At 42.4% G+C, this 27,977-nt stretch overlaps 1 protein-coding gene across 1 annotated transcript; it reads left to right on the forward strand.

Moving 5' to 3' along the window:
• MRPS18B (mitochondrial ribosomal protein S18B) lies at positions 1–27,977 on the forward strand. The gene is made up of 7 exons (XM_073598892.1): positions 1–141; positions 5,749–5,860; positions 8,587–8,684; positions 13,875–13,943; positions 22,683–22,749; positions 22,849–22,908; positions 27,698–27,977. Exons 1-7 carry the CDS (start codon positions 82–84, stop codon positions 27,898–27,900), a joined length of 669 nt encoding a protein of 222 aa, XP_073454993.1. The 5' UTR covers positions 1–81; the 3' UTR covers positions 27,901–27,977.

Below are 27,977 nucleotides of genomic sequence, written 5' to 3' on the forward strand. Positions count from 1 at the left end.
GAATGAAGGTTAAACAAAAAAAAAAAAAAGAGAAGACGTGTGCTGGTTGGCAGATCAGACCGCGTGACTTCTCTCACCAAGATGGCGGCCTCCTTGGGCAGGCTGTGTGTGACCGGTGTGAGAGGAGTCCTGAGGAGCAGGGTAATGTGTGAGGGGAATGGAGGGTTATTACTGGAGTTCCTCATTCTTTGGCAGCCATGTGACTGCAATAGATGAATGATACAAATCTTCAGTATTCTTATCTGCTCTGCTGTGACTGAAAGTATGAAAGCTTTACACACAGCTGACTAGTATTTTCATGGGGAGGTCTGTAGTGACCGCTCACATTCATAGGAAATGGAAGCAAACCTCTAGTGAGTGCATTACAGCCTCCTCCACACGGGAGGGATTCGATCAATGCCCAGTGCCAGCAGTCTGATTAAGGCGCCATTCACATCCACGATCCCGAATCATGGCAAATAACAGGATGCCCTTTGCGATCCCTGTCACTTCCAGTGGCTCCCTGATCGCGGTGTAGGGTTGCCCCCTTTTCGTCAAGCGCATCCGAACACATAAGCAGCGCACAGCAATTTTTCATTTTTTTTCAGTGGTACATTACATTCATTATCTCTATACAATGCAAGGAAATTTGTATGCAGTATACACTATACATATGTTTTTGTGATTAAAGAACATTTCTAATCATATGGAGTTAATCACAAGAGTCCCCCTTTACATCAGAGTCCACAGAGGTGACACTCTTGGCTTACAATTGCAGTGAGCAGCCCTGCTGGGTAGCCACAGTCTGGGCCAGAGGTGGACTGATAACTCGTGGGGCTCCAGGGCAACTGAAGATCATGGGTCCTCCAGGTTTAATGATGGCTGCCTCATGGGAATCAACATTAATGTGGCAGGTCGAAGCTTAGAGGCACCGAGCTCTGCGACATGCAGAGTGGCAGGAGTGTGGTGGGTATGATGGGGGCAGTATGTATAGGAGATGAGTGTGGTGGGTATGACGGGGGCAGTATGTATAGGAGAGGAGTGTGGTGGGTATGATGGGGGCAATATGTATAGGAGAGGAGTGTGGTGGGTATGATGGGGGGCAGTATGTACAGGAGAGGTGTGTGTGGTGGGTATGATGGGGGCAGTATGTACAGGAGAGGACTGTGGTGGGTATGATGGGGGCAGTGTGTACAGGAGAGGAGTGTGGAGTGTATGATGGGGGCAGTATGTACAAGAGAGGAGTGTGGGGGGTATGACGGGGCAGTATGTACAGGAGAGGAGTGTGGGGGGTATGACGGGGGAAGTATGTACAGGAGAGGAGTGCGGAGTGTATGCTGGAGGCAGTATGTATAGGAGAGGAGTGCGGAGTGTATGCTGGGGGCAGTATGTACAGGAGAGGAGTGTGGAGTGTATGATGGGGGCAGTATGTACAGGAGAGGAGTGCGGAGTGTATGATGGGGGCAGTATGTACAGGAGAGGAGTGCGGAGTGTATGATGGGGCAGTATGTACAGGAGAGGAGTGCGGAGTGTATGATGGGGGCAGTATGTACGGGAGAGGAGTGCGGAGTGTATGATGGGGGCAGTATGTACAGGAGAGTAGTGCGGAGTGTATGATGGGGCAGTATGTACAGGAGAGTAGTGCGGAGTGTATGATGGGGGCAGTATGTACAAGAGAGGAGTGTGGAGTGTATGATGGGGGCAGTATGTACAAGAGAGGAGTGTGGGGGGTATGACGGGGGCAGTATGTACAGGACAGGAGTGCCTAGTGTATGCTGGGGGCAGTATGTACAGGAGAGGAGTGTGGGGGGGAATGATGGGGGCAGTATGTACAGGAGAGGAGTGTGGGGGGGGAATGATGGGGGCATTATGTACAGGAGAGGAGTGTGGAGGGTATGACGAACTACAAAAACATATTTGGGGGGCACACCCTAAAATGCATTTAAATTCAAGATGGTGCTGCTATAAGACCAACAAACAGTAACAAAACATATTACAGCGCACACATTCAAGAATGACATTTCCTGCAAGGCTAGTTAAAAACAGCTGAACATATTCAACAAAATACGGGGGTTTGGTCACATTATATGGTCATATAGTGTTAAGCCCACTTATTGCGACAAAGTACCCCAAATTAGTGGGTCCTACACTAGTAATAAAAGGAAAGATTTTTTGGGCTGGAGCACCCCTCTCCCTCCTCATTACCTCTTCATTAGTGGTCACCAGTGCATAGGAGGAATCCCTTCATTTCTCCCAAATAGCAGTTTGGCTCCCATGGTTGAGACGCAGGAGCTTTCATTCTATTACTAGGGTAGGACCCACTAATTCAGGGTACTTTGTTGCAGTAAGTGGGCTTAGCACTATATGACCATATAGTGTGACCAAACCCCCCCGTATTTTTTTTAATATGTTCAGGCGTCTTTAACTAGCCTTGCAGGAAATGTCATTCTTGAATGTGTGCGTTGTAATATGTTTTGTACTGGAGGGTATGACGGGGCAGTATGTACAGGAGAGGAGTGTGGAGGGTATGACGGGGGCAGTATGTATAGGAGAGGAGTGTGGAGGGTATGACGGGGGCAGTATGTATAGGAGAGGAGTGTGGAGGGTATGACGGGGGCAGTATGTATAGGAGAGGAGTGTGGAAGGTATGACGGGGCAGTATGTACAGGAGAGGAGTGTGGGGGGTAAGACGGGGGCAGTATGTACAGGAGAGGAGTGTGGGGGGTATGATGGGGGCAGTATGTACAGGAGAGGAGTGTAGAAGGTAGGATGGGGGCAGCAAGTACAGGAGAGGAGTGTGGGGGGTATGACGGGGGCAGTATGTACAGGAGAGGGTGGGTAAAACCAGGCAGATGGTTCAGAACCCGGACTGTCTGGGTGAATCCTGTACAGGTGGCAACCCTATCGTGGTGTGATTGTTGCTTGACGAATCAGTAAAATCGCACAAACAGAATCGAGGTACACCTGTTGCCCAAAAGAAGTTTTGTGTCGCGTTATTCAAACCGGACCCGTGCGACCTCCCTGTCACACCTGGGGGAAAAATGCTGCCCCGTGCTCCCATCTGTCCAGGTTCCACTTCTTTTTTCAGCCCCACCTCTGTAACTGTTTACTATGCTTTAGTTTGTGAATGGGAAGTGTGCTGAGCGACTTCCTGTTCATTCACTGTCCAGTGCAGCTAAGGCTGCAGAGAAAGGGGCTGAGGAATCTCTGTCCTCACTCCCTTCTTCTGTCAGAAGTGCGATATCGCAGGTCTGTATTTCACCAAAAAATACAAAATTATAATAAAATTATAAATATTATTTTTAAAAAATTGTAAATATTTATAGTGATTGTACAGGCTCGTGTTTTTTTTTTTTAAATAACAAACATGTCATACTTCGCTCCGCTGTGCAGTTCATTTTGCACAGAGTGGCCCCGATCCTCATCTTCTGGGGTCCCTCGGCAGCTTTCGTGGCTCCTCCTCACTTCAGATAACCCCGTAGGAGAAGCGCTCTCCCGGAGGGTTACCTTGTGGGCGCACTCCATAGACACAAATGCCGGACTCGGCTCTGGCGCCCGCGTCATTGGATTTGATTGACAGCAGCAGGAGCCAATGGCTGTGCTGCTGTCAATCTATCCAATCAAGAGTCGGGACCCCGTGCAGAGAGTGACAGCGCGTCTCCGGAGTGAGAATTACGTGGCTCAGGTAAGAAAAATGGGGGGCCGGTGACTGCCAAAAGTTTTTTCACCTTAAGGCTACTTTTACACTGGGGCGTTGGGGGGGCTTTACCGTCATTTTTGCGTAGGTTTTCGGGCGTTTTTAACCCCGCTAGCGTCCGAAAAGTGTTAAAACCGTCCGCTGCCCTTTAATTTCAATGGGCAGGGGCACTTTAGGAGCGGTGTATACACACCACTCCTACAGCGCTGCAAAGATGCACCTTGCAGGACTTTTCTTTTACCGTCCTGCCAGTGCACCGTTCCAGTGTGAAAGCATTCGGGCTGAGAGAGGAGGCTCTTTCAAGGCGCTATTTTTAGCGTTCTAGCGCCTGTAATGCGCCTCAGTGTGAAAGTTGAAAGGTGAAAAAACATGAGGGTTTACAACCCCTTTAAACAATGTAAATGTAATAAAAATATAAATTTGTAAATATTAAAAAATGTAAAAAAAAAAAAAAAATTGTAAATAGTATAAAAAAAAATATTGTAAATATTATAATAACAAATTGTAAATATAATTAAAAAATAAAATTGTAAATATAATTCAAACAAATGTAAATATCATAAAAAAATGTAAATTTTATAATAAAAGTAAATATGCATTTTTTAAATATTTTAAAAAATAAAATTGTAAATTATTTTTAAAAACTGTAAATATTTTAATCAAAAAATAAAATTGTAAATATAATAATTAAAATTGTAAATATAATAAAAATAAAATGGTAAATATTATTAAACCAAAAAATTTGTAAAAGACCAAATACATTTTTTTTGTCCCTCCCTGCTCTATCAAAATCTAAAAAAAGTTTTGCCTTTAGTTATAGTTAAAGTAGTACAGCCTTGTTCAGAACCTGCCCCAGCATGTGATTGGAGTAGCAGCTAACCACTTCTCTTGTTGCATTGCCCTTTTAATGTGGAGTTGCTAGTAATAATTATTGTATCTACAGCTTGTGGTGTTTTTACTGAGTTTGTGGAACATGGGGGGGGGGATGGGGACTTTTTATACCGGCTTGGAGCATGACATTTCTCTACATGTCTACAACTTAGACATAGTAGTGGCATATTAGCTTGAACGATAAATCAAGAATGTGGCATACTTGGTGTATGTGACACCTGGGACTGTGACATTTATTTTCAGTGATATTAATAAAATGTAATAATAATTCTGGCCAGGAAAAAAAAAAATCTGAAAACCATGAAAATCATAATGTTTTCTGACATTGGTGGTCAGTGTAGGTGCCCCCTTCATCAGCGGTCAGTGTATTTCCCCTTATATTTGAAGACCATGTGGTGATCAAGGTATTGCCCATTTACATTGGTGGTCAGTTCTCTTTTACGTAGATTATCAGTAGAGAAGGGCCCTGTTACTGTGGTGGTCAGTGGGAGAAGGGCGCCGTTACTGTGGTGGTCAGTGGGAGAAGGGCCCCGTTACTGTGGTGGTCAGTGGGAGAAGGGCCCCGTTACTGTGGTGGTCAGAGAGAAGAATGCCTTCCTTGAAGATAATTGGTGTCGGTGGTTATTTATCCAAGATTAAAAAATTGCCCAGGGAACCCATAGCAACCTCTGGAAGGACCCTGGTTGAGAATGGTTACCTTGGCATGTTTACAGAGCTAGGATGAATGTAGCATGCAAATATGCAGAGCCTAGAAGACTTGTAATGGTGTCCCTCCCTTTCACAGGCTTTGTGATGCTGTAAAGGGGATTACAGGAAGCTCATATCAAGACCTCTTTAAGTACTGTGCTAGTTCTAAGAAAAATGCATTTCATGATTTTAAATGAATACATAGTTGGATAAAATGTATGTTTTCAAATCTCTGCCTGGTGTCCAGCTTTTTCCTTGATGTGCTTAAATCACAGTTGCGCGGATGATTGGCTGAATGGCAGTTAGTAGTAATGTGACCGCTATATAAGAGGCATGTCATTTAGCTGTTTGATGAGCAGATTTTTCAATTTTATATGAGGAAACAGGACAGAATAGTTGATGCATGCGACTGGACTATGCTATAAGGAAGGGGAGAGAAAATACATTTCCTTCTAGTGGTACTGAATTATACATACTTATTGTTTCTTTTCTAGCCCCTAGTGTCTGTGCTGCCTGTTGGGGTTCGTGCACTCTGCAACCCACCTGAAACCTTCGATGTGTCATCTCGGTATAAAGATCAGCCCTGGGAATATCTGAACAGTGAAGGTATTGTGCTTCAGGTTAAACTTGTTGTTTGTTAATTTTTTAAAGGCTATGTTCATCTTTTTGTAACCTTTTTACACCCGTGTTTTAGGGTGTAGTATGTTCCTTTGAAGCAGCCTGCTGCACCCTCTGATCCTCCCCCCGTGACAGCAGGCAGGAGATCCTCCCCCTACACCTGCTGTCACAGTTTAAAAACAGCGCTGCTGTATGGGGCTCCGCCCACACAGCCGCTTCATTAATTAACACAGGGACTACAAGTCCCTTGCAGCTCTCAATGATGAGCACCCTCGTAGTTCATTGACTCTTCCTGCACTTCAGTAACTGCCTCAACAGCTGTATTAAGTGTCTGCAGGATCCTGACATTGCACCCGCGATTCACTGATCATAGGTGCAATGCTTTGCACTGCATGCTACAGTGTAATAACATAATACATTCACATTTTTTTACCTGCAAAATCGTGTGCATTTTTTTTTTTTTTTATAAAAGATGACTTTGGCCTTTTAAGCTTAAAGTAACATTCCACATTTTTGATTAAAATAGAGAGACCCTTGAAATAATGTTAGGTTTCAAGGACCGCCTGCTAAAGTGATTTCATTTGTAGCTCATGATACATTAGAATGATCCTTAAGTTGTGGAAACGTTTAAATATAAAAAATGTGGTACACCCAGAATATTTAACACTCAGAGCAGATTAATTTTTTTTTTTAACACCTTCAGTCCAATCCAGCTTATTGTCAGCCTCCACCTTCCCCTTGCAGCTGCTCATGTAGTGTTTGTGATGATCAGTGTGACTGCTGGGCTATCTTGACCAGGCTGCTTCTAATGACTCTGTGCCTGCAAATCCTCGGGAGAGCCGCTTGTCTTCCTACCCCCGCCCCATCCTTCTACTAGTCAGTGTGACAAGCCTGAGGCTTCAAGTGAATGTCCCCTTTGAGACCCCGGCAGTGCTGAATCTGTGTGATCTGCAGAAGGTAGTGAGCTCCCACACCATGGACACAGAGTAAGAGCCTGTCCCTGGAGAGGGGCTGCTGCTGGCTGTGGAAACACATGAGACTGTGGAGCCTGGGGGACAGGAAGAGCTGAGTGTAAGGTAAGAGTGCCGGACTGTCACTGAGGAGTTCAGGAGGGGGATGTGTGTTGGACGGGAAGTGCGTGAGGAGGACCAACAATTCCTCACATAGACCTCTGTGTATGAGGAGCCAACCCTGTACATACCTCACATACTACACTGAGTGTATGAGGAGAGCCCACAATCCTTCATATAGACCTCAGAGAACCCTCACCCTACACACCTCACCTCACCGTACTGAGTGTATGGCGGAGCCAACCCTGTACATACCTTACAATTCCACACTAAGTGTATGAGGAAAACCCACAATCCTTCACATAGACCTTGTAGCATGAAGATCTGTATCCCCTGCAGCAACTGCTCATGTGCTGGAATCAGGGGGGGGGATGGAATGAGCAGCTTACACATCTGGAGAGGCACCATCAATGCTGAAAGTTGTAACTGGGTTTTAGAGCAGCATATGCTCCCATCCAGATGAAACCTTTTTCAGGGAAGGCCTTGCATATTTTAGCAGGAAAATGCTAAAAAAAAAAAACACATACTGCATGTATGGCAACAGCGTGGCTTTGTAGTAGAAGAATCAGGGTGCTTAAATGGCCTGCCTGCAGCCCAGACCTTTCATAAACTGAAAATATTTGGTGTATCTCGAAACGAAAAATAGGATGAAAGACCCAGACTGTTGAGCAGTTAGAATCCTATATCAGGCAAGAATAGGACAACCTTCCTTTTCTAAAACTCCAGCAACTGGTCTTTTCGGTTCCCAGATGTTTACAGAGTGCTAAAAGAAGAGGGGATGCTACACGGTGGTAAACATGGCCCAACATTTTTAAAACGTGTTGCTGCCATTCATTTTAAAATGACCTTATTTTTTTTCTTAAAATGGTACATCTATGTTCTGTTGGGAATAAAATATGGGTTTACGTGGTTTGCAAACCATTGCATTCAGTTTTTCCGTAGATTTTATACAGCTTTCTAATATTTATTTAAAATTGGAGTTGTATATTATGTACACAAGTAATTTGTTCTTTAATATTTTAATCATGTTAAAAAACTAGGTTTTCATTTCAGTCTGCAGGCAGCTGCAACTTTCAAAACTTGCCAAAAATTCTCAGCTACCAGTTCCTTGATGCCATGTTAACTGCTGTTATTCCGGGTAATATTTGTGTATGACTCCATTCCCCCCACCCCCAGAAACTTTATTTCCTGCTTGTGTGATTGGCTCACTACTTTTTGAGAAATTTGCATTACAGGCAGCCTGTGAAATATTCATATTTTGCAAGACACTTTCAAGACTGTCACAGAATAAAGACCTAACAAGGCTGCTACCTTTTTTTTTTTTTTTTCTTTTCATCACAATACTGAAGCTCGTGATAAAAATTTAAAGCAGATGCATTTTAGTACCATTGTGGTCACCAGGACAAGTGAGATGAAATATCCTCTTCCGACAGAGGTTCTAACCATTTCCTGCACTCTATACACAATGAAAAAGGAACCTTTTGGATAAAGTTCTACTTTAGAAATCTGGTATAAGCTGAGATTAGTCCAACCCCACCAATCTGATAAAACAGGGCAGGAAATCATTAACTTTAATTATTTTTATTGTATGCAAATATTTTATTATATCATAGATTTAGCTACTGTACATTTCTCTTCTTCTAGAGTACTTGGAGCGTTATGGGGAAAATCTAGTCTGGTCAAATTACAGGAGGAACCACAAAGGACCGATCCCACCACAGAAAACCAGAAAAAAGTGCATTGTAAGTAAGAGCCTGAGCCCGGGTTCATGTTCTACAAAAAACAGCACTCCTACCAGCTATCCTTCAAAAAAAAAAAATGGCACTGTCTAACAATTTTAACATTAAAATCAGAGGTTTTAGTTGCTCAAAATTTGCAAATATACAGTACAGCGCCTTGAAAAAGTATTCACACCCCTTGAAATGTTCCACATTTTGTCATGTTACAACCAAAAATGTCAATGTATTTTTTAGGGATTTTATGTGATAGACCAACACAAAGTGGCACATAATTGTGAAGTGTAAGGAAAATAATTGTTTTCATTTTTTTTTACAAATATCTGAATAGTGTGGCATGCATTTGTATTTAGCCCCCTTTACTCTGATACCCCTAACTAAAATCTAGTGGAACCAATTACCTTCAGAAGTCACCTAATTAGTAAATAGAGTCCACCGGTGTGTAATTTAATCTCAGTATAAATACAGCTATGCTGTGAGGCCCTCAGAGGTTTGTTAGAGAACCTTAGTGAACAAACAGCATCATGAAGGCCAAGGAACACACCAGACAGGTCAGGGATAAAGTTGCGGAGAAGTTTACAGCAGGGTTAGGTTATAAAAATAAATATCCCAAGCTTTGAACATCTCACAGAGCACTGTTCAATCCATCATCCGAAATAGGAAAGAGTATGGCACAACTGCAAACCTACAAAGACATGGCCGTCCACCTAAACTGACAGGCCGGGCAAAGAGAGCATTAATCAGAGAAGCAGCCAAGAGGCCCATGGTAACTCTGGAGGAGATGCAGAGATCCACAACTCAGGTGGGAGAATCTGTCCACAGGACAACTTTTAGTCGTGCACTCTAAAAATTTGGCCTTTATGGAACTGTGGCAAGAAGAAAGCCATAAGAAGTCCCGTTTACGAGAAGCCATGTGGGGCACACAGTAAACATGTGGAAGAAGGTGGTCACCAGGTCAGATGAGTCCAAAATGTAACTTTTTGGCCTAAAAGCAAAATGCTATGTGTGGCGGAAAACTAACACTGCACATTACCCTGAAAACACCATCCCCGCAGCATCATATTGTGTGGATGTTTTTCTTCAGCAGGCACAGGGAAGCTGGTCAGAGTTGATGGGAAGATGGATGGAGCCAAATACAGGGCAATCTTAGAAGAAAACCTGTTAGCATCTACAAAAGACTTGAGACGGGTGGAGGTTCACCTTCCAGCAGGACAACAACCCTAAACATACAGCCAGAGCTACAACTGAATGGTTTAGATCAAAGCATATTCATGTGTTAGAATGGCCCAGTCAAGGTTCAGACCTAAATCCAATTGAGAATCTGTGACATGACTTGAAAATTGCTGTTCACAGACACTCTCCATCCAGTCTGACAGATCTTGAGCTATTTTGCAAAGAAGAATGGGCAAAAATGTCACTCTCTAGATGTGCAAAGCTGGTAGAGACATCCCCAAAAAGACTTGCAGCTGTAATTGCAGTGAAAGGTGGTTCTACAAAGTATTGACTCAGGGGGGCTGAATACAAATGGATGCTACACTTTTCGGATATTGATTTGTATAAAAAATTTGAAAATAATTCATCATTTTCCTCCCACTTCCCAATTATGAGCCACTTTGTGTTGGTCTATCACAAAAAACAATGAAATAAATGTAAGTTTTTGGTTGTAACATGACAAAATGTGGAAAATGTCAAGGGGTATGAATACTTTTTCAAGGCACTGTATGGGAATTTACGGGGCGTAAATTCATAAACGGGGCGTAAATTCATACTATTTACAAGCCGACCTCAATGCACTGTCTAATTGGGCGACTATGTGGCAGATGAGGTTTAATGTTGAGAAATGTAAAGTTATGCACTTGGGGGCTAAGAATATGCATGCATCATACATGCTAGGGGGAGTACAACTGGGGGAATCTGTAGTGGAGAAGGATCTGGGGGTTTTGGTAGATCATAAGCTCAATAATAGCATGCAATGCCAAGCTGCGGTTTCCAAAGCGAGCAAAGTTCTTTCTTGTATTAAGAGAGGTATGGACTCCAGAGAGAGAGATATCATTTTGCCCCTGTTCAAATCATTAGTAAGACCTCATCTGGAATATGCAGTTCAGTTTTGGACACCAGTTCTCAAAAAGGATATCGGGGAACTGGAGAAAGTGCAGAGAAGGGCAACCAAACTGATAAGAGGCATGGGGGAGCTCAGCTATGAGGAAAGATTAGAGGAACTGAATTTGTTCACTCTTGAGAAGAGGAGAATAAGGGGGGATATGATCAACATGTTTAAATATATAAGGGGTCCATATAGTGAACTTGGTGTTGAGTTATTCACTTTACGGTCAACACAGAGGACAAGGGGGCACTCTTTACGACTGGAGGAAAAGAGATTTCATCTTCAAATACGGAAAGGTTTCTTCACAGTAAGAGCTGTGAAAATGTGGAATAGACTCCCTCCAGAGGTGGTTCTGGCCAGCTCAGTAGATTGCTTTAAGAAAGGCCTGGATACTTTCCTAAATGTACATAATATAACTGGGTACTGACATTTATAGGTAAAGTTGATCCAGGGAAAATCCGATTGCCTCTCTGGGATCAGGAAGGAATTTTTTCCCCTGCTGTAGCAAATTGGAGCATGCTCTGCTGGGGTTTTTTGCCTTCCTCTGGATCAACTGTGGGTATAGTATTGGGTATATTGGATTGTACGTTTTTTTTTGTTTTATTTTTTTTTTTTATGGTTGGACTGGATTAGGGCTGAAACAACTAATCGATTAATCGACAACTAATCGATTATGAAATTAATCGATTACTATTTTCATAATCGATTAATCGGCCAGTAAAATAGTGGGGTTAAAAAAATAAAATGAGCCCTTTATAGTACAAAAAGAGCAAATCGCTACTGTAAATATTACTTTCACCGTTCTACAGTAAAAAAAAATGAACCCCTTACAGTTGCGATTATTTGCTTTTTTTGTACTATAAAGGGCTCATTTTAGTTTCTTTTAACCCCATTATGTTACTAAACGTCTTAGACCTGGTTCACATCTATGTGTTTTTTGGTGCTTTTTGCAGAAACACACTACAGTTAATTTAACATGGTTTCCTATGGGACACGTTCACATCTATGCTTTTTTTCAGCCGCTGCGTATTTGGAAAGGGTCAAGGACTTTTTTTTTTCTTAATGCAAAATGGTGCTTTTTAGGTTCAATATACTTCAATGGAGAAGCTGCAGAAAAGCATGTAATGCGTTTTTGCAGCAATTTGTATTTTTTAATCTGCCCAACAACAAATTGGCCAAAAAACAGTATTTCTCTTCTAATAGTGTATACAGTATATCTCCTCTAATAGTGAATATACAGTATATCTCTTCTGTCTGTTATTCTCAGAGTGGATTCAATATTTTGCTCCCTAACCATATAGTTGGTTGTTTATATTTACCACTGCATAGAGATATTTAAGAATGAATTGCCTTTTTTTTTAAACTTTACATATTAACTAAATTATACACCACACTTTTTTTTTTAAGGTTATTAACCGATTAATCGATTAATCTAAACAATAATCGGCCAACTAATCGATTATGAAAATAATCGTTAGTTGCAGCCCTAGACTGGATGGACTTGTGTCTTTTTTCAACCTGACTAACTATGTAACTATGTAACTATGTGGATGCTGCACTGCTTCACCAAGGCTCCTCTGTAAAGTGTGGTCCTTACTCTATATTTGAGAGTCTCCAAGTTGGAGCACATATAGCAGTGGACAAATTAAGTGCAAGTATGCCTGGAGGGAGCCCATGCCTCCTTAAAAGCGCAGGGACACATCAGAAGCCCAGATGTAGCACAGTGGCCACTTAAGACCTCCAATGTGTCTCCCAAGCCAAATCCAGCGAGCAAGCTGTACATAAATGGCAACCACCCCACTTTATAGCTAGATATGAAGTAAAGGTACACTTTATACCTTATTTCTAGCTTTGTGTCCAGTTAGGGACAAACCTCATCTCTGCACATTTTGCTTGAATTTTTACTCTTGCTTGAAGTCTGTTTTTAAGCTAAGAAAGAACTGTAATATATTGTTGCCTACGAGCTGTGGTGGCCGCTGCTTTTGTTTTTCCTTTAGTTTCATCTGGTGATCATGCAAGTAACACATTTTTTGAACTAGGATGACATAGCAGTGTAGCTATAGTGTAGAGACATGAAGGTTGATTTACAAAAGGCAAATCCACTCTGCACTACAAGTGCACTTGGAAGTGCAGTCACTGTATATCTGAGGGGGACATGCAAGGAAAATAAACTGCATTTTTGCTTGCACATGATTTGATGATAAAATCAGCAGAGCTTCCCCTCATTTCAGATCTTCCCCTCAGATATACAGAGACTGCACTTCCAAGTGCACTTGTAGTGCAGAGTGGATTTGCCTTTGGTAAATAAACCCCAAGGTTTTCTTAGGGCCCTTTCACGCGGGGTCGGCGTCGACGGTAAAGTGCTGCTATTTTTAGCGGCGCTTTACCGTCATATTTGTGGGGGTATTCGGCCGCTAGTGGGGCACTTTTAACCCCCGCTAGCGGCCAAAAAAGGGTTAAAACCACCCGCAAAGATCTGCTGCAGCAGCGCTATGCTGGCGGTATAGCTGCGCTGCCCATTGATTTCAATTGGCAGGAGCAGTATACACACCGCTTCTTCACCGCTCCAAAGATGCTGCTAGCAGGACTTTTTTTTACCATCCTGCCAGCCTACCGCTCCAGTGTGAAAACCCTCGGAGCGGCTCTTTCGGGGCGTTTTGCAGGCGCTATTTTTAGCACTGTAGCGCCTGCAAAGCTCCCCGGTGTGAAAGGGGTCTTAGAGGAATACAAAACAGCTTCCCTTCTATCTGCTCATCATATGGGGTTGTTCTGCAGTCCACAGAACTGGAATCAATGCTCCACAGATAACTTTCTATGCTGACTTATGTGCTCACAAGATTTCTGGCAGGATTAACTGTGTTGTGTGGTTTTTTTTGGGGGGTTTTTTTGTACATCTTGTATAGATAAAAAAAAAAATGGGGTTAACATAAACGTTAAAGCTAAACTTCAGGCAAACCATTTAATTACATAGATAAAATCCATATAGAAAAACTTTTATCTGTCAGATGATTTGTATTTTTATCCTTTCATTCCTGAGATTTAATAATATGTAGTCAGATATGATAACTTCTACATGCTGGTTTATTTGACAGAGAGCAGGCAAGGTCTGTGGAAACCCCTGTCCAATATGTAGAGATCAGAAGCTTCATGTGGATTACAGAGTAAGTATGACCGCCGATGCACAATCTACATACAAAAAGGCAAACCTAATTTTTTACAGGCTTCGGCCTGACAGTGCTGAGTTCAGTGTACACAATGCACATGCATATTTCCCTATGTTTTGCCCTGTAAGTACAACAAAAGAAAAGTTTGGAGGTTTTAAGAAATCTTCAGGTCTAAACTATGCATCTAACAGTGTGGGAAAAAAAGGTTTAAATGCAAGGGTTTAATGCTTTGGAAATGAAGACATTGAGAATGGTTAAGTAGTTTAGCAAAACAAAACTGTGTAGGGCTGACCCTACTCAATCCATAAAAATGACGTGTTTTGTCAGCCCACAATAGGAATTTAGGTGCTCAAGTGCATTTCTGGCAGATATAAATGGGTGTTTTCTGAAAGCATAGAGACCCTGTAAAGTTTTTTTTTTTTTTTTTTTTTTATGTCACACAATAACTGTTAGTGCTAGTTCACACCAGACGCAGTTCCGTTCGCTTTTTTTCTGCACAAAATGCATGCACAGTGTTTTCAATGTATTCCAATGGCTCTAGTTCACATCATGCAGTCAGTTTCTGCACCGGAAACTGAACGGAAACTGACTGCATGGTGTGAGCCATTGGAATACATGGAAAACACTGTGCATGCATTCTTAGTGCAGAAAAAAAGCACACGGAACTGAACAGAACTGCGTCTGGTGTGAACTAGCACTTACTGTTTATGAAATCCTGTATTTTCAGTTAAAAAAATAAAAAATAAAATTTAATTTGTACAAAAAAACCCACAATAGATCAACTATTTTTGTTGGTAAAATATAAGAGATGAGTTGTACTGAGTAAATGGATGCCAAGTATGTCAAGCCTCAGAATTTGTGCGTGTTCATGAAACGGCAAAAAACAACGGTACCCAAAAAAAAGTACCCAATGCTTCACGTCCGGAAGGTTTACCCCATTGACGAGGCCATTTTTTGCGACATGGCATTGCGTTACTTTAACTGACAATTGCGCTGTCGTGCGAGGTTGTACCCAAATAAAATTGATGTCAATTTTTTTCCCCCACAAATAGCTTTCTTTTGGGGTATTTGATCACCTCTGCGTTTTTTCATTTTTTGCACTATAAACAATAGAAGACCGACAATTTTGAAAAAAAAAAAATATATATATATATATATATATATTTTTTTTTTTTTTTTTAACTTTCTGCTATAATACATAAACAAAAAAAAAAAAATCTTCATCAATTTAGGCCAATATGTATTCTACTACATATTTTTCGTTAAAAAAATCCCAATAAGTGTATATTGGTTTGAAAGTTATAGGGTCTACAAACTACAGGATAGATTTATGGACTTTTAATTTTTTTTTATGTTTTTACTGGTAATCTGACCCTAAATTACACTTTTTGGGGACCAGTGACACCAATACTAAAAAAAATTAAATTCACTGATTACTGTATAAATGACACTGGCAGGGAAGGGGTTAACATCAGGTGCTCCCTCAGTGTGTTTCTAACTGTGTGGGGAAAGTACTGACAGGAAGAACACAGAGATCGCTGTTCCTGGTTAAAACGGGGATCTAACTTGTTTACATAGGCAGATCCCCGGGTGGCCAGCAAACATCGGGTCCGCCGGACACGCGCATCAGCTCCTTCTCTGTGCAGTAGGCGCTCCCACGCTATCTATTGCATTAAACAACGTACAGGTACGTTTTGCGCAATCGAACCACCCTGCCGCAGTATATATGCGGTGAGCAGTCCTTAAGTGGTTAAAAGTCTTTAAGAGCTCATCAGTTTAGTTAACAAGGACTGATGGCTCTAGAATTATTGCTCCCAATCTGGTGTTTTTGTACGTATTCACACTAGACGCATGCGCTTGCATTCCTATGTATGTGTGGGCTTTTAACTTTTTATTTTTTTTCTTCTGTTTTTAAATGTAATTTATCATTTAAAAAAAAAAATCTTTAGCAGACAGAAGTTTGTTTACATGCCAGCGCTGCCGTAGTCCTTATGTCTGTGGCAGTGAAAGGATCGAGTTCTGTACAACCACCTTCAGGTTTTCCCCACATGATCAGCTCCGCAAGCTACAACCGGCAGCACGGATCAGTATATACTGATGGCGGGGAAGTCTCTCCACTGTCAGAATACAAATGCTCAGCGAAATCAAATACGTGAATGGGGAAATAAAGCTATTTATTTTATTTATTTTTTCAGCCTACTGGTTGAACAAAAAAAGACTCCTCTACAGTCTGCTTTACCAACTTGTAAGATAACAATTAGGAGAGTTAAATAGACTTTTTAAGATAACACTGACAAAGAAGACAAGATAGCTCTGAATGTCTCACAAGAGTGTGTGTGTGTTGCACTTGTAAAACAGATATAACAAAACACTTTCAATGGTATATTTAACAGACCAAAAAGAGAAAATAAGAGAAGTTCATGGTTGGCGATTTACATACATTTTACACTTTAAAGCATCCTTCAGTCTGCCATGGGAATTTTGCAATTCTGTCATTTTAACCATTTGCAGGCTGTATATATACGGTGGCAAGGCGTCTGCTGCGCAGGATCAGGTATCTAGTACAGTGTGCATGCATGTGTTGTCGGCAGCCCGCTCTGATTAGACACATTGGGAGCTGATCGGCGAGTATGGCGGACTCGATGTTCGCCAGCACACAGATAAAACGGCAAGGCAGATCGCCATTCTGTCAGTACAGAAGGCATGGATCCTGTGTCTCTGCTAAGCGTGGGCACTGATCCATGCCTTCTCCTAGTACAAGCACCTTCCCCACTGTAAGAAAGCACTGGCCTGGCACATTTAACCCTTTGATCGCCGCTGATGTTAACCCCTTCCCAGCCAGTGTCATTAGTACAGCGACCGAGCATATTTTTAGCACTGGTCCCCAAAAAGTCAGTTAAGTGTCCCGACTGTCCTCCCCGATATCGCAGTCCCGCTATAAGTCGTTGATCACCGCCATTACTAATAATAAAAGAAATTTTTTTTTTTTTTTTTTTTTTTTTTTTTTCATCATTTAATATGTTTTATAGCAGAAAATAAAAAATATTGCTTTTTGTTTTCAAAATTGTCGGCCTTTTTTTTGTTTATAGTGCAAAAAATAAAACCTGCAAAGCTGATCAGATACCACCAAAAGAAAGCTCTATTTGTGGGGAAAAAAAGGACATAAATTGTGTTTAGTTATAGTGTAGCACGGCTACGCAATTGTCAGTTAAAGTGACGCAGTGCCATATCGCAAAAAAATGGCCTGGTCATGAAGGGGGGTAAACTTTCGAAGGTCAAGTGGTTAAAGAAGCATTTAATCAGGCTTTATCAAGCCTCAAGAAGGGTTTCCCTTCTGTTCACTGTTTGTATTCCTGTGAGTTTGGTGTAGGTAAATGGATGATATATGTGCCATTTTATTTACTTACTGCTGCTCTGCATGGTGTTCACATAATGACATGTGATAACAGTCCTTGCAGTTATACTCTGAGGTCAAGCTGACGTGATATTGCACCCCTAGGGTTTGGGTCCAAAACAGCCAGGGCTCAGAGGAAGTAAGTTGAATGACTGGCAGCTTCATTCAACCTGGAATAATATTTTTTGACTGGGATGTTTGCCTACTGTTAGTGTTATATCAATCTCAGCTGACTTTGTCCAGCACTATTTAAAAGATGAGGGTGCCTTAGTCTAAGAATAAATCCCTATTTTCAAGACACTACAATTGTGCTTTTAGCATCTCCAGTTCCTCAAGAATCTGATAGAAGTGGGTGCCTCTATTTGGAGTCTGTGGCTTTATTGAAAGAACAGAGAAACTCCTACCCACATTCCCTACTTTACACAGAATATGCAAAGAGCTATACGAGTAGAGATATTTTATGGCAAAAGAAAAATTATGGTATTTGCTCATCAAGTTTTGCTTAAAGCCCCCATGGACTGCTTGAATTTTGGTCAATTCCTGCTGAATAGGCTGAAATTCATGCCATGAGTGGCCCTGCAAAGCACCACTTGGCCGGACAAAATGCAGTCCCTCTTTGGCAGTGATATTGCATGCAGGCATATCAGCAATAGATTTTTCCAGCCTGCAGGCTGAATGAGAGAAAATTAACAGTGTATTGCAGCCTTACGACACCTCTCCTCTTTTAGCCTGCTTATTAGACAATAAAGGGGCAGAAACACACTGATAAGGTAATTCTTGTACTTTCAAATTTTGAACAATATCTGTATGTATTCTCTTCCTTGCCTAGATGCTGACATGCCGTTTAAAAAAATTTAAATCGCCGTAATTACCTTTTATTTTTATATTCTTCTTTGCACTTCCTGGTTCTCCTCCCGTGGGAGTAGGCGTGTTTCTAGCCTCTCCCAGACTCCTGGGAGCTAGTCTCAGGCTTCCCAGGATGCCACTGAGCATGTGCGGGAATGAGCGGTGAATGCTGGGAGCACAGCATTCACCGCATCCAGGAAATAAATGCTTGTGGGCTTCAAATGCCCACAATGAAGATGGAAACCGCCTGCAGCGAATAATATGTTATTCTTTCCGACGAAATCTGACACAGGCGGACATATTACACACAATATGCGAGTATGTAATGCTGAGAAGAAAAGTTTGTGAATGAACTCAAAAAAAAAAAAAAAAACGATAGATAGGTGGACCCCTGCTTTAACCGCTTGGCATCCGCGCTATAGCCGAATGACGGCTACAGCGCGGACCTACATTCCCGGGAGGACGTCATATGACGTCCTCCCCTGTGCACGCTCCCTGCGCGGCGCGCGCCGGGCGCGTTGTGATCACCGAGTCACTGAGACTCGGCTGATCACCGATCTGTGTAAGGGGCCGGTCCCGGCCCCTTACCATGTGATCAGCTGTCAGCCAATGGCAGCTGATCACATGATGTAAACAAAAGATCGGTAATCGTTTTTTTTTTTTTACTCACGCTGACAGCGCGAGTAGAAAAAAAATCCGATCACCGGATCGGATGTGAGGGACATCGGTCCCCAAGTGGAAGAGGCACATCTGCCTCATCAGTGCCCAATAAAAGTGCCACCTAATAGTGCCCACAGTGCCACCTAACAGTGCCCACAGTGCCACCTAACAGTGCCCACAAGTACCACCTATCAGTGCCCACAAGTACCACCTATCAGTGCCCACAAGTACCACCTATCAATGCCCACCTGTAGTGCCAATCAGCGCCACCTGCCAGTGCTGCCCATCACTGCCACCCATCAGTGCCCATCACTGCCACCCATCAGTGCCCATCACTGCCGCCCATCAGTGCCCATCACTGCCGCCTATCAGTGCCCATCACTGCCGCCTCATCAGCGTACATCAATGAAGGAGAAAAATTACCCGTTTAAAATTTTTTAAAACAAAATATAAAAAAAATAAACTTTTTTTTAAAAAAAAAATCAGTTTTTTACATTTTTTTAATAAAAAGTAAAAACCGCAGAGGTGATCAAATACCACCAAAAGAAAGCTCTATTTGTGGTGAAAAAATGATAAAAATTTCATTTGGGTACAGTGTTGTATGACCGCGCAATTGTCATTCAAAGTGCGTCAGCGCCGAAAGCTGAAAATTGGTCTGGATAGGAGGGGGGTTTAAGTGCCCAGTAAGCAAGTGGTTAAAGCAGTGTTTCTCAATTCCAGTCCTCAAGGCACGCTAAGGGGTCACCTGTGCAAAGTAATGAAAAACATGATCTGTTGGTGCACCTTGAGGACTGGAATTTAGAAACGCTGTCTTAAAGGGTATGTCCAGGTGTAATCCAAACCGTCTCTCTCTGTGCTAGAGCAGTGGTACTCGAGCACTACGCTGCCATTTCCCTCCACCCAGGCTGTGGTTTTCAGTCTGATGCAATAAAGAACGTTGTGACCGCAGTCTCTAATACGCCTCTTCTTCCCATCGCCCAACTATGGGCAGTTGAAGCATGAGGGGCAGGAAATGGGTGTGTAAGATGCTGTGTAACTTCCTGTCTACTTTTTGCAGGGTGCCAGAATGCTCTGCATGCCAGCACTGAAAGAACAGCTGTAGTACTGTTTGACTTGGCCCTCTCTGGTCTCAGACGCAGAAGATCATAATGGGCTTCCTGGTGGATGTAGTGCTAACTAGCTTGAAGTTAACACTTCTGCAGCCCTCCTTGTAATCTTTTTCCAGTGCACCCGCACTTGCAAAAAGTCTCTGCTGGTCCTTGGCTTTGAAGATGCCACAGTAATCTGTTACAGGCCCTCTTTAGATTGTCATTCTGTCTAGTAAGACCAGCTCTGTGGGCTGAGGGGGTTGCAGTTGGAGTTTGCTAAGTCCTCAAAGTTTGGACAAAGTGTATGCTCCATTCGATTTGGCAGTTCCTGGAAGAATGTCAGAGAGCCTTGTCTTTCTTGGTGGATGCCTTGGGAAAACTTAGGTAGCTTTCCTGGTTGGGCACCACTTCTGTCCACATGAGAAATATCATGTGGCTCAAGTGCTGGTTGATTGAACTTTTCTGCAAGAAACAAGTGGAAGGGCAAACACTTGTTTGGACCATCTTTGGATGCCTTCCTTCAGAAGGTAACACTGGGAAGAAGCACACTTGTACCTCTATAAGATGATAGGTTAGAAACAAATGCTTCCTCCAGATCTGAAGGCAAGTCTTCAAAAAGAAGGCACCCCCATTCCCCCCCACCCCTGTGGTGGAAGGTCCATCTTTTGGCCTTTGCACCCATATGGACATGGGAAATCAGACGGCTTGGTCTGCAGCATAGTGTACAGAGGTGACAAGCTGGAGTTTTGGTGCTTTCCCTCTCCACACTTTATGTGCTCAAGGATTCACAAAAAATAGAACCGTTTTTGTTGCAGCTCTGCTGGAAGGGACAGGTCTCGCAGCTTCCATTGCAACTTGTTTATGGTTTCCAAACCAAACATACATACAGCCTATTTCTGGCCCTTGTGTCTAAAGTCTCTGAAGGTACAAAAATTTATAATGGAGTTCACCCAGTCTTTGATTGCTTCGCTTAATTAGGGGCACTTTCTGGTGTCCGTGGAAATGAAGGATGCTCACCCACACATCTTGATTGTCTGGCCTCAACAGTGGTTTCTGTGATTCACAATAGAAGATGCCACTTCGTTTGTTTTGTCATCATTCAGCCTGGCCGTGGCCCCAGAGTGCTCACCAAGGTGTTGGCTCCAGGTTTAGGGTTGATGAGCATATGGAGTATCCCTGGATGACTTGCTTTTCAGGGAGCATTCAGCCCAGGAACTGACCTCAAAACTGCAGACAGTACAAGTCATGGAAAAGTTTTGTTGGACGCTAAACCTTCAGAAGTAGTACTTCAGGAGACGTTACCTGTCTTTCATCCCAGGTGGAGTCCCTGAGATTATTAAAAAGCCCCTCACTTTGTGACTGTATGAGGGTGCTGGGGAAGATTGGTAGTAGGGGTGCAACGGATCGTCACCGATCTGTGATCAACCTGTTCGGATCGGCACACATGCGCTCCGCGGAGCGCGCCGCTGCCTCGGCCTTAGGAAAGGCCGCAGCTTCGGCCTAGCTCCGGAGAGGCGGCCATCTTGGTACACCCGGCGGCTGTTTACCACGTGATCTCTTGTAAACAAACCGGCATCGCGTCATGACGCCGGTTCCACTCTGCCCTCTGTGTACTGATCTGTACAGTGGAGGGGAGAGATCGGGTGGCAGCAGTGCCAATACTCTGCCATACCCTGCCAATATATTATTACAGTGGGGCAGATTGTGGATATTACAGTGGGGGGACATGATGTGTATATTACAGTGGGGGAGATTTTTTTTTTGTTGATCCGAAAATGATCCGAACCGTGACTCCTGATCTGTTTGTTCGTTTGGCACAAACGTCTTTGGATCTGTCTATGCATACGACTCCTCTCAACTTCTATAAGCCCACATCTCTCTTTCAGGCTGGAAAGACAGAGATGCAAAAAAAAATAAAAACCTGTCTCGGCCTTTCCAGCAACGTCCCCGGCATTGTTTACTTCCGCCGGCCCGGACTTGAAGTCATAACGTTGCACACAGGCTTCCGGGGGTCATAGATGTGACTGGGGACCAGAAATCTCTATGCTCAACTTCCCGTGGGGACCGATTTTCGTTCTCCAGCTCGCCGAGTGCACGGGCAGCCTGTAGAAGCACCGCTGCCTGTAAGAACAATCAGGCAGCTGAACTGGCGCTATGATTTTTCTTGCGGTGCATGGAATAGTCGGCCGAAAAAAGATGATATCTGGATGATGCCTGTAGCTGCAGGCGTCATTCAGATATCTCCACTCAAAGTCCAGGATGTCATATGGCGTACCGTGGGCGAGAAATGATTAATCAGTACAGTTGTCATTTGAAAATACACTACAACACACCACTTCCGAATTTTTCTTCTGTTGTACAAGAATATTCATAACTTTAGTAAACTCTTCATTTTTGATAGATTAGCATGGAAAAAAAAAGACAATCATTTGTCTCATAATCCCATCATGTGTACCAGGCACTAACTGAGTTGAGAGGGGGTTTTGCTTGGGCATTTGTATTGCAGAAATAAACTGAATGTTTTCCCCAGACACGTGTTAAGTGTGTTTAGCATTTGCAGTATACAAAGTAACAGAGCCCCTAATGTATATCGAGCTAACATTCCCTCACTATAGTCTGATAGCTGCTGTGCAAGCAAATGTAAAGACAAATTTAGGTTCTCGTAATAAATGTATTGCATTTAATTGTTACACAAGTACATGATGTTTTAAACAAGTTTAAGTATTACTGCTGTTCATTTGTTTGCAGAACATCAGGTTACTTGAGCAGTTTATTTGTTCACATACTGGAGTGGTGCACGATCCGACCAAAACAGGTGTGTGCTCCATTATAATATAACTCACGTTCGGAATAAAATTGCCTGTATAATGTACCCTAACATTCAGACATTATGCCTTTCATTTATGTGGATTAGGAGTCTGTATGGAGCAGTACAAGAAGCTTGTAAAAGCCATATCTGATGCACAAGAGCATGGTGAGTAACTGCCATTCCCTTTCCTTGCTAGGAGACTCATTACTTTGCCATATCCTGCATACTTGTGTCCTGATATAATTTTAAGAGCATAAGCTGCCTACTAGTGGATTTATACCTGCACTCCTGAATGCCACGAAAGAATCAAACTGTTGTTCATGTCTTATTCTTTTAAATTTTTTATATTTGTAAAGGCATATTGTTTATATACTCCTTTTCTATACTGCAGCAATGTTTCACTCTCCAGTTGTGTAACAGTCAGCTTAGGTACATCATGTCCCATAGCAGTTAGGCCCACACCTGAAAACCCTGATGACACAGGACAGTAACATGGAAGTTATTTAGCAGCAGTTAAAGGAGACCTGCATGGCATCAGTGATCTGCTAATTGCTGGTGTAATGCTTACCAGCCTCCCAAAACAAAAAATTGTAAATGCACATTTTTGTTTTACCTTCAAAAAGATCTGCATTTATTTTTTGTTAAAAGGTGAACTTATTCTTTAACACTAATGACACCATCCTCTGTTATTTTTTTGGAAAAGTGGTTACCATATATACTCGAGTATAAGCCGAGTTTTTCAGCACTTTTTTTGTGCTGAAAATGCCCCCCTCGGCTTATACTTGAGTCAAGCACTTTTCTGCAACACAGAATGGCATTTTCTGAACCGACTTTGGGGCCCCATATCTCGAGGCCACTAGGAACCCCAAATTTGGCATGCAAACCCAGTGGAACTAGCACTATAACATATCCAAAGCTGGGGTTCCTAGTACCAAGTGGTCTCGAGATACGGGGCCCCAAATTCGGTTCTGAAAATGTCATTCTCTGCAGCAGAAAAGTGCTTGACATTTTCCGAACCGACTTTGGGGCCCCGTATCTCAGGGCCACTTGGTGCTAGGAGCCCCAGCTTTGGATATGTTGTAGTGCTAGTTCCACTGGGTTTGCAAATTTGGGGTTCCTAGCACCAAGTGGCCTAGAGATACGGGGCCCCAAAGTCGGTCAACTGTGTCCATCTGCAGCAATGTCATTTCGGGACCCTTTGGGTCCAGAGACCCCAAATTTTGGCTGCAGCTAAGGGGCATCTAGGAACCCTTAACTACCGAGTTTGACGTTCGGGGGACCTATGGCTGCAAATGGGCACAGTGAGGCTGCAACTGGGCATTGTTGACCCTCTTTTCCACTTACAGTAGCTGCGCATTTCCCACCCTAGGCTTATACTCGAGTCAATAAGTTTTCCCAATTTTTTTTTGTGGTAAAATTAGGTGCCTCAGCTTATATTCGGGTCAACTTATACTTGAGTATATACGGTACATCAGTCATCAGGTACATACCAATTCACACAGAGACCTGTTCAATGCGATTGCCACAGAAGCATTGTGGGGAAAACACTGGTTTTAGCAAAGAGGGAGAGGAACTAATGAGCTGTTATTACGCTCATACACCTAAGATCAAAGCTAGCCAAAATGTGGCTGGTTTAGTAGGGTGTGTGAACAACCTCGCTTGACAAAAGTCAAACTACATTTCCAAGGAAAGCATAAGCCAGCTGTGCACTTGCTCTCCTGCCTGGTGCCTCGATTGCAACGCTGTGTCCGCCCGACTTGTGTATATCTCCTCCCAGTGGCAAAAATGCTGTTTACATTTTTTTTAAAACTCTTTATTGACAAGGTATAAAAGACAAGTCAGTATAACAACCTTTGCACTCAACATGAGCGTTAAGGAATACAACATTCGGTACACACAAATACCAAGTGAAATCCATATTGCATATAAATTGTTGGAACTGAACATTTGATAAAGATAATAAAACAGTGACACAGTACTCTCCAAGCAGGTAAAACCAGGTTAGGAACTGTAAAGGTTCATGCAATATACATACATTTTGATATACATATAATGGGTTTATACGACATACCTCGCAAGTGGTCGTAATGATGAGAGTCAGAGCACCAGATGTCCCATACTTTACTGTATTTATGTGGGCAACCCCTATGCTCAAAAATACATTTTTCATAAGGGAGTATCTGGTTCACCATCTGAATCCATTGATGGACAGACGGGTTTACATTAATTTTATGAGGTCAACAAATGCTTGTATACATAGGAGAGCACTAGATGGTCCCCCTTGACGAGTGCATATTTTATTACACATGTGGGGACAGCAGGAGTGTATGGCACTGATTAAAGAACACTTTAATTTATGAATAATGAACTCTGGACTTTTAGTTTGGTTTAATTGCACATATTTGTTGGATTTTGTATAATATATACAGTGGGGACGGAAAGTATTCAGACCCCCTTACATTTTTCACTCTGTTATATTGCAGCCATTTGCTAAAATCATTTAAGTTTATTTATTTTCCTCAATGTACACACAGCACCCCATATTGACAGAAAAACGCAGAATTGTTGACATTTTTGCAGATTTATTAAAAATGAAAAACTGAAATCTCACATAATCCTAAGAATTCAGATCCTTTGCTTAGTATTTAGTAGGAGCACCCTTTTTGAGAAAGATGCAACAAGTTTTTCACACCTGGATTTGGGGATCCTCTGCCATTCCTCCTTGCAGATCCTCTCCAGTTCTGTCAGGTTGGATGGTAAACGTTGGTGGACAGCCATTTTTAGGTCTCTCCAGAGATGCTCAATTGGATTTAAGTCAGGGCTCTGGCTGGGCCATTCAAGAACAGTCACGGAGTTGTTGTGAAGCCACTCCTTTGTTATTTTAGCTGTGTGCTTAGGGTCATTGTCTTGTTGGAAGGTAAACCTTTGGCCCAGTCTGAGATCCTGAGCACTCTGGAGAAGGTTTTAGTCCAGGATATCCCTGTACTTGGCTGCATTCATCTTCCCCTCGACTGCAACCAGTCGTCCTGTCCCTGCAACTGAAAAACACGCCACCACCATGCTTCTCTGTTGGGACTGTATTGGACAGGTGATGAGCAGTGCCTGGTTTTCTAAACACATACCGCTTAGAATTAAGGCCAAAAAGTTCTATCTTGGTCTCATCAGACCAGAGAATCTTATTTCTCATCATCTTGGAGTCCTTCAGGTGTTTTTTAGCAAACTCCATGTGGACTTTCATGTGTCTTGCACTGAGGAGAGGCTTCCATCGGGCCACTCTGCCATAAAGCCCCGACTGGTGGAGGGCTGCAGTGATGGTTGACTTTCTACAACTTTCTCCCATCTCCCGACTGCATGTCTGGAGCTCAGCCACAGTAATCTTTGGGTTCTTCTTTACCTCTCTCACCAAGGCTCTTCTCCCCCGATAGCTCAGTTTGGCCAGACAGCCAGCTCTAGGAAGGGTTCTGGTCGTCCCAAACGTCTTTCATTTAAGGATTATGGAGGCCACTGTGCTCTTAGGAACCTTAAGTGCAGCAGAAATTTTTGTGTAACCTTGCCCAGATCTGTGCCTTGCCACAATTCTGTCTCTGAGCTCTTCAGGCAGTTCCTTTTGACCTCATGATTCTCATTTGCTCTCACATGCACTGTGAGCTGTAAGGTCTTATATAGACAGGTGTGTGGCTTTCCTAATCAAGTCCAACAGTATAATCAAACACAGCTGGACTCAAATGAAGGTGTAGAACCATCTCAAGGATGATCAGAAGAAATGGACAGCACCTGAATTAAATATCTCACAGTAAATGGTCTGAATACTTAGGACCATGTGATATTTAATTTTTTCTTTTTGAATAAATCTGCAAAAATGTCAACCATTCTGCGTTTTTCTGTCAATATGGGGTGCTGTGTGTACATTGAGGAAAAAATGAACTTAAATGATTTTAGCAAATGGCTGCAATATAACAGAGTGAAAAATTTAAGGGGATCTGAATACTTTCCATCCCCACTGTGTGTGTGTGTGTGTGTATATATATATATATATATATATATATATATATATATATATATATATATATATGCACACACACACACTCTTTTGGATGGAGTCACTTTGAATCATCATCGTTGGCGTTATATCATTCAGTGGGATTGAGTCGCTATTTTGTCACAGATGGTATAAGGAATTATTTTGTATATTTTACATAAAGATTTAGAAGTGTGAGCCATTTAAAGGAATGGAATGCTGCACAGATGTGACGCTATTGGTTCTAGCTTGCTCTATAGTTTGTGTTGGGATTTTTTTTTTTAATTTAGTTTAAAGCAAAACTATAGTCTTCCTCTGTAATTACAGTTTGTCTTAATTCTTCTGCAAAGTCCCACAACTGCTGGGTGAGGCTTCCTCTGATGGTGTGGTAATGATGTCGCACAGCTCTGAATTTCAGAGCAGAGCTGTCACTCTTGTAGGGTGTGGCTATCAACATTGTCATTCAGCACCTGATCACACCTAGTCCTGCTCACTGCTGAAACCCTCCCACTGGGAGCACGGAAGACACAAATCTGTAGGTCAGACTCCTTAGTCAGCAGAACAGCTAGAATAAAACCTTTTAGATATGTGGTTTTTGGCCAGTCTGAGCTGACCATAGAGATGCATTGAAAAAGAACAGTAAAGTGTGACCACTGTGCTAAGTAAGGACCCTGTATATGTGAAAAACAATATGCATGTACGATACAAAACAAATATAACATTCTCATCTTCCAAGAAGTGGTCATATTTGTCAGTATCTGAAAAAAGAATGGACCATGTTGTCCGTGGCAACAAGATTCTCCTTATTTATGCCAGCATCCGAGCCATTGAATATAAATAAAATTAAAAATTCTCCTTTCAGACATTTTGATAAAGTAAGGGGAGAGGGAATGAATTTTTTCCTAGTGTGATATGAAATCTGATCTCCTTTGCAAGGTCTTCTCACAGTGACAATACAACACCAAGAGGTGACCTTTGGCGAATATTCATATAATCACGGAGCTGTGGCACAAACCCCTCCCGCTCCAGCAGGGACGTGGTATTCCTGGTACGAGTGGCAAGAACCACCAGCCAAAGAAGTGACCCGACTACGCAAGATGTACAGGCCGCACTTGAAGAAGATGATGGGGGAAGAATAAAAATGGGTGATAATTTCTTATTATAAATGTGTATATTAATACTTTAAAATAAATGTTAAATAAATCCTGGGAATGTA

The sequence above is a fragment of the Aquarana catesbeiana genome, linkage group LG09 (assembly GCF_042186555.1).
Source record: "Aquarana catesbeiana isolate 2022-GZ linkage group LG09, ASM4218655v1, whole genome shotgun sequence".
Lineage (NCBI taxonomy): Eukaryota > Metazoa > Chordata > Amphibia > Anura > Ranidae > Aquarana > Aquarana catesbeiana.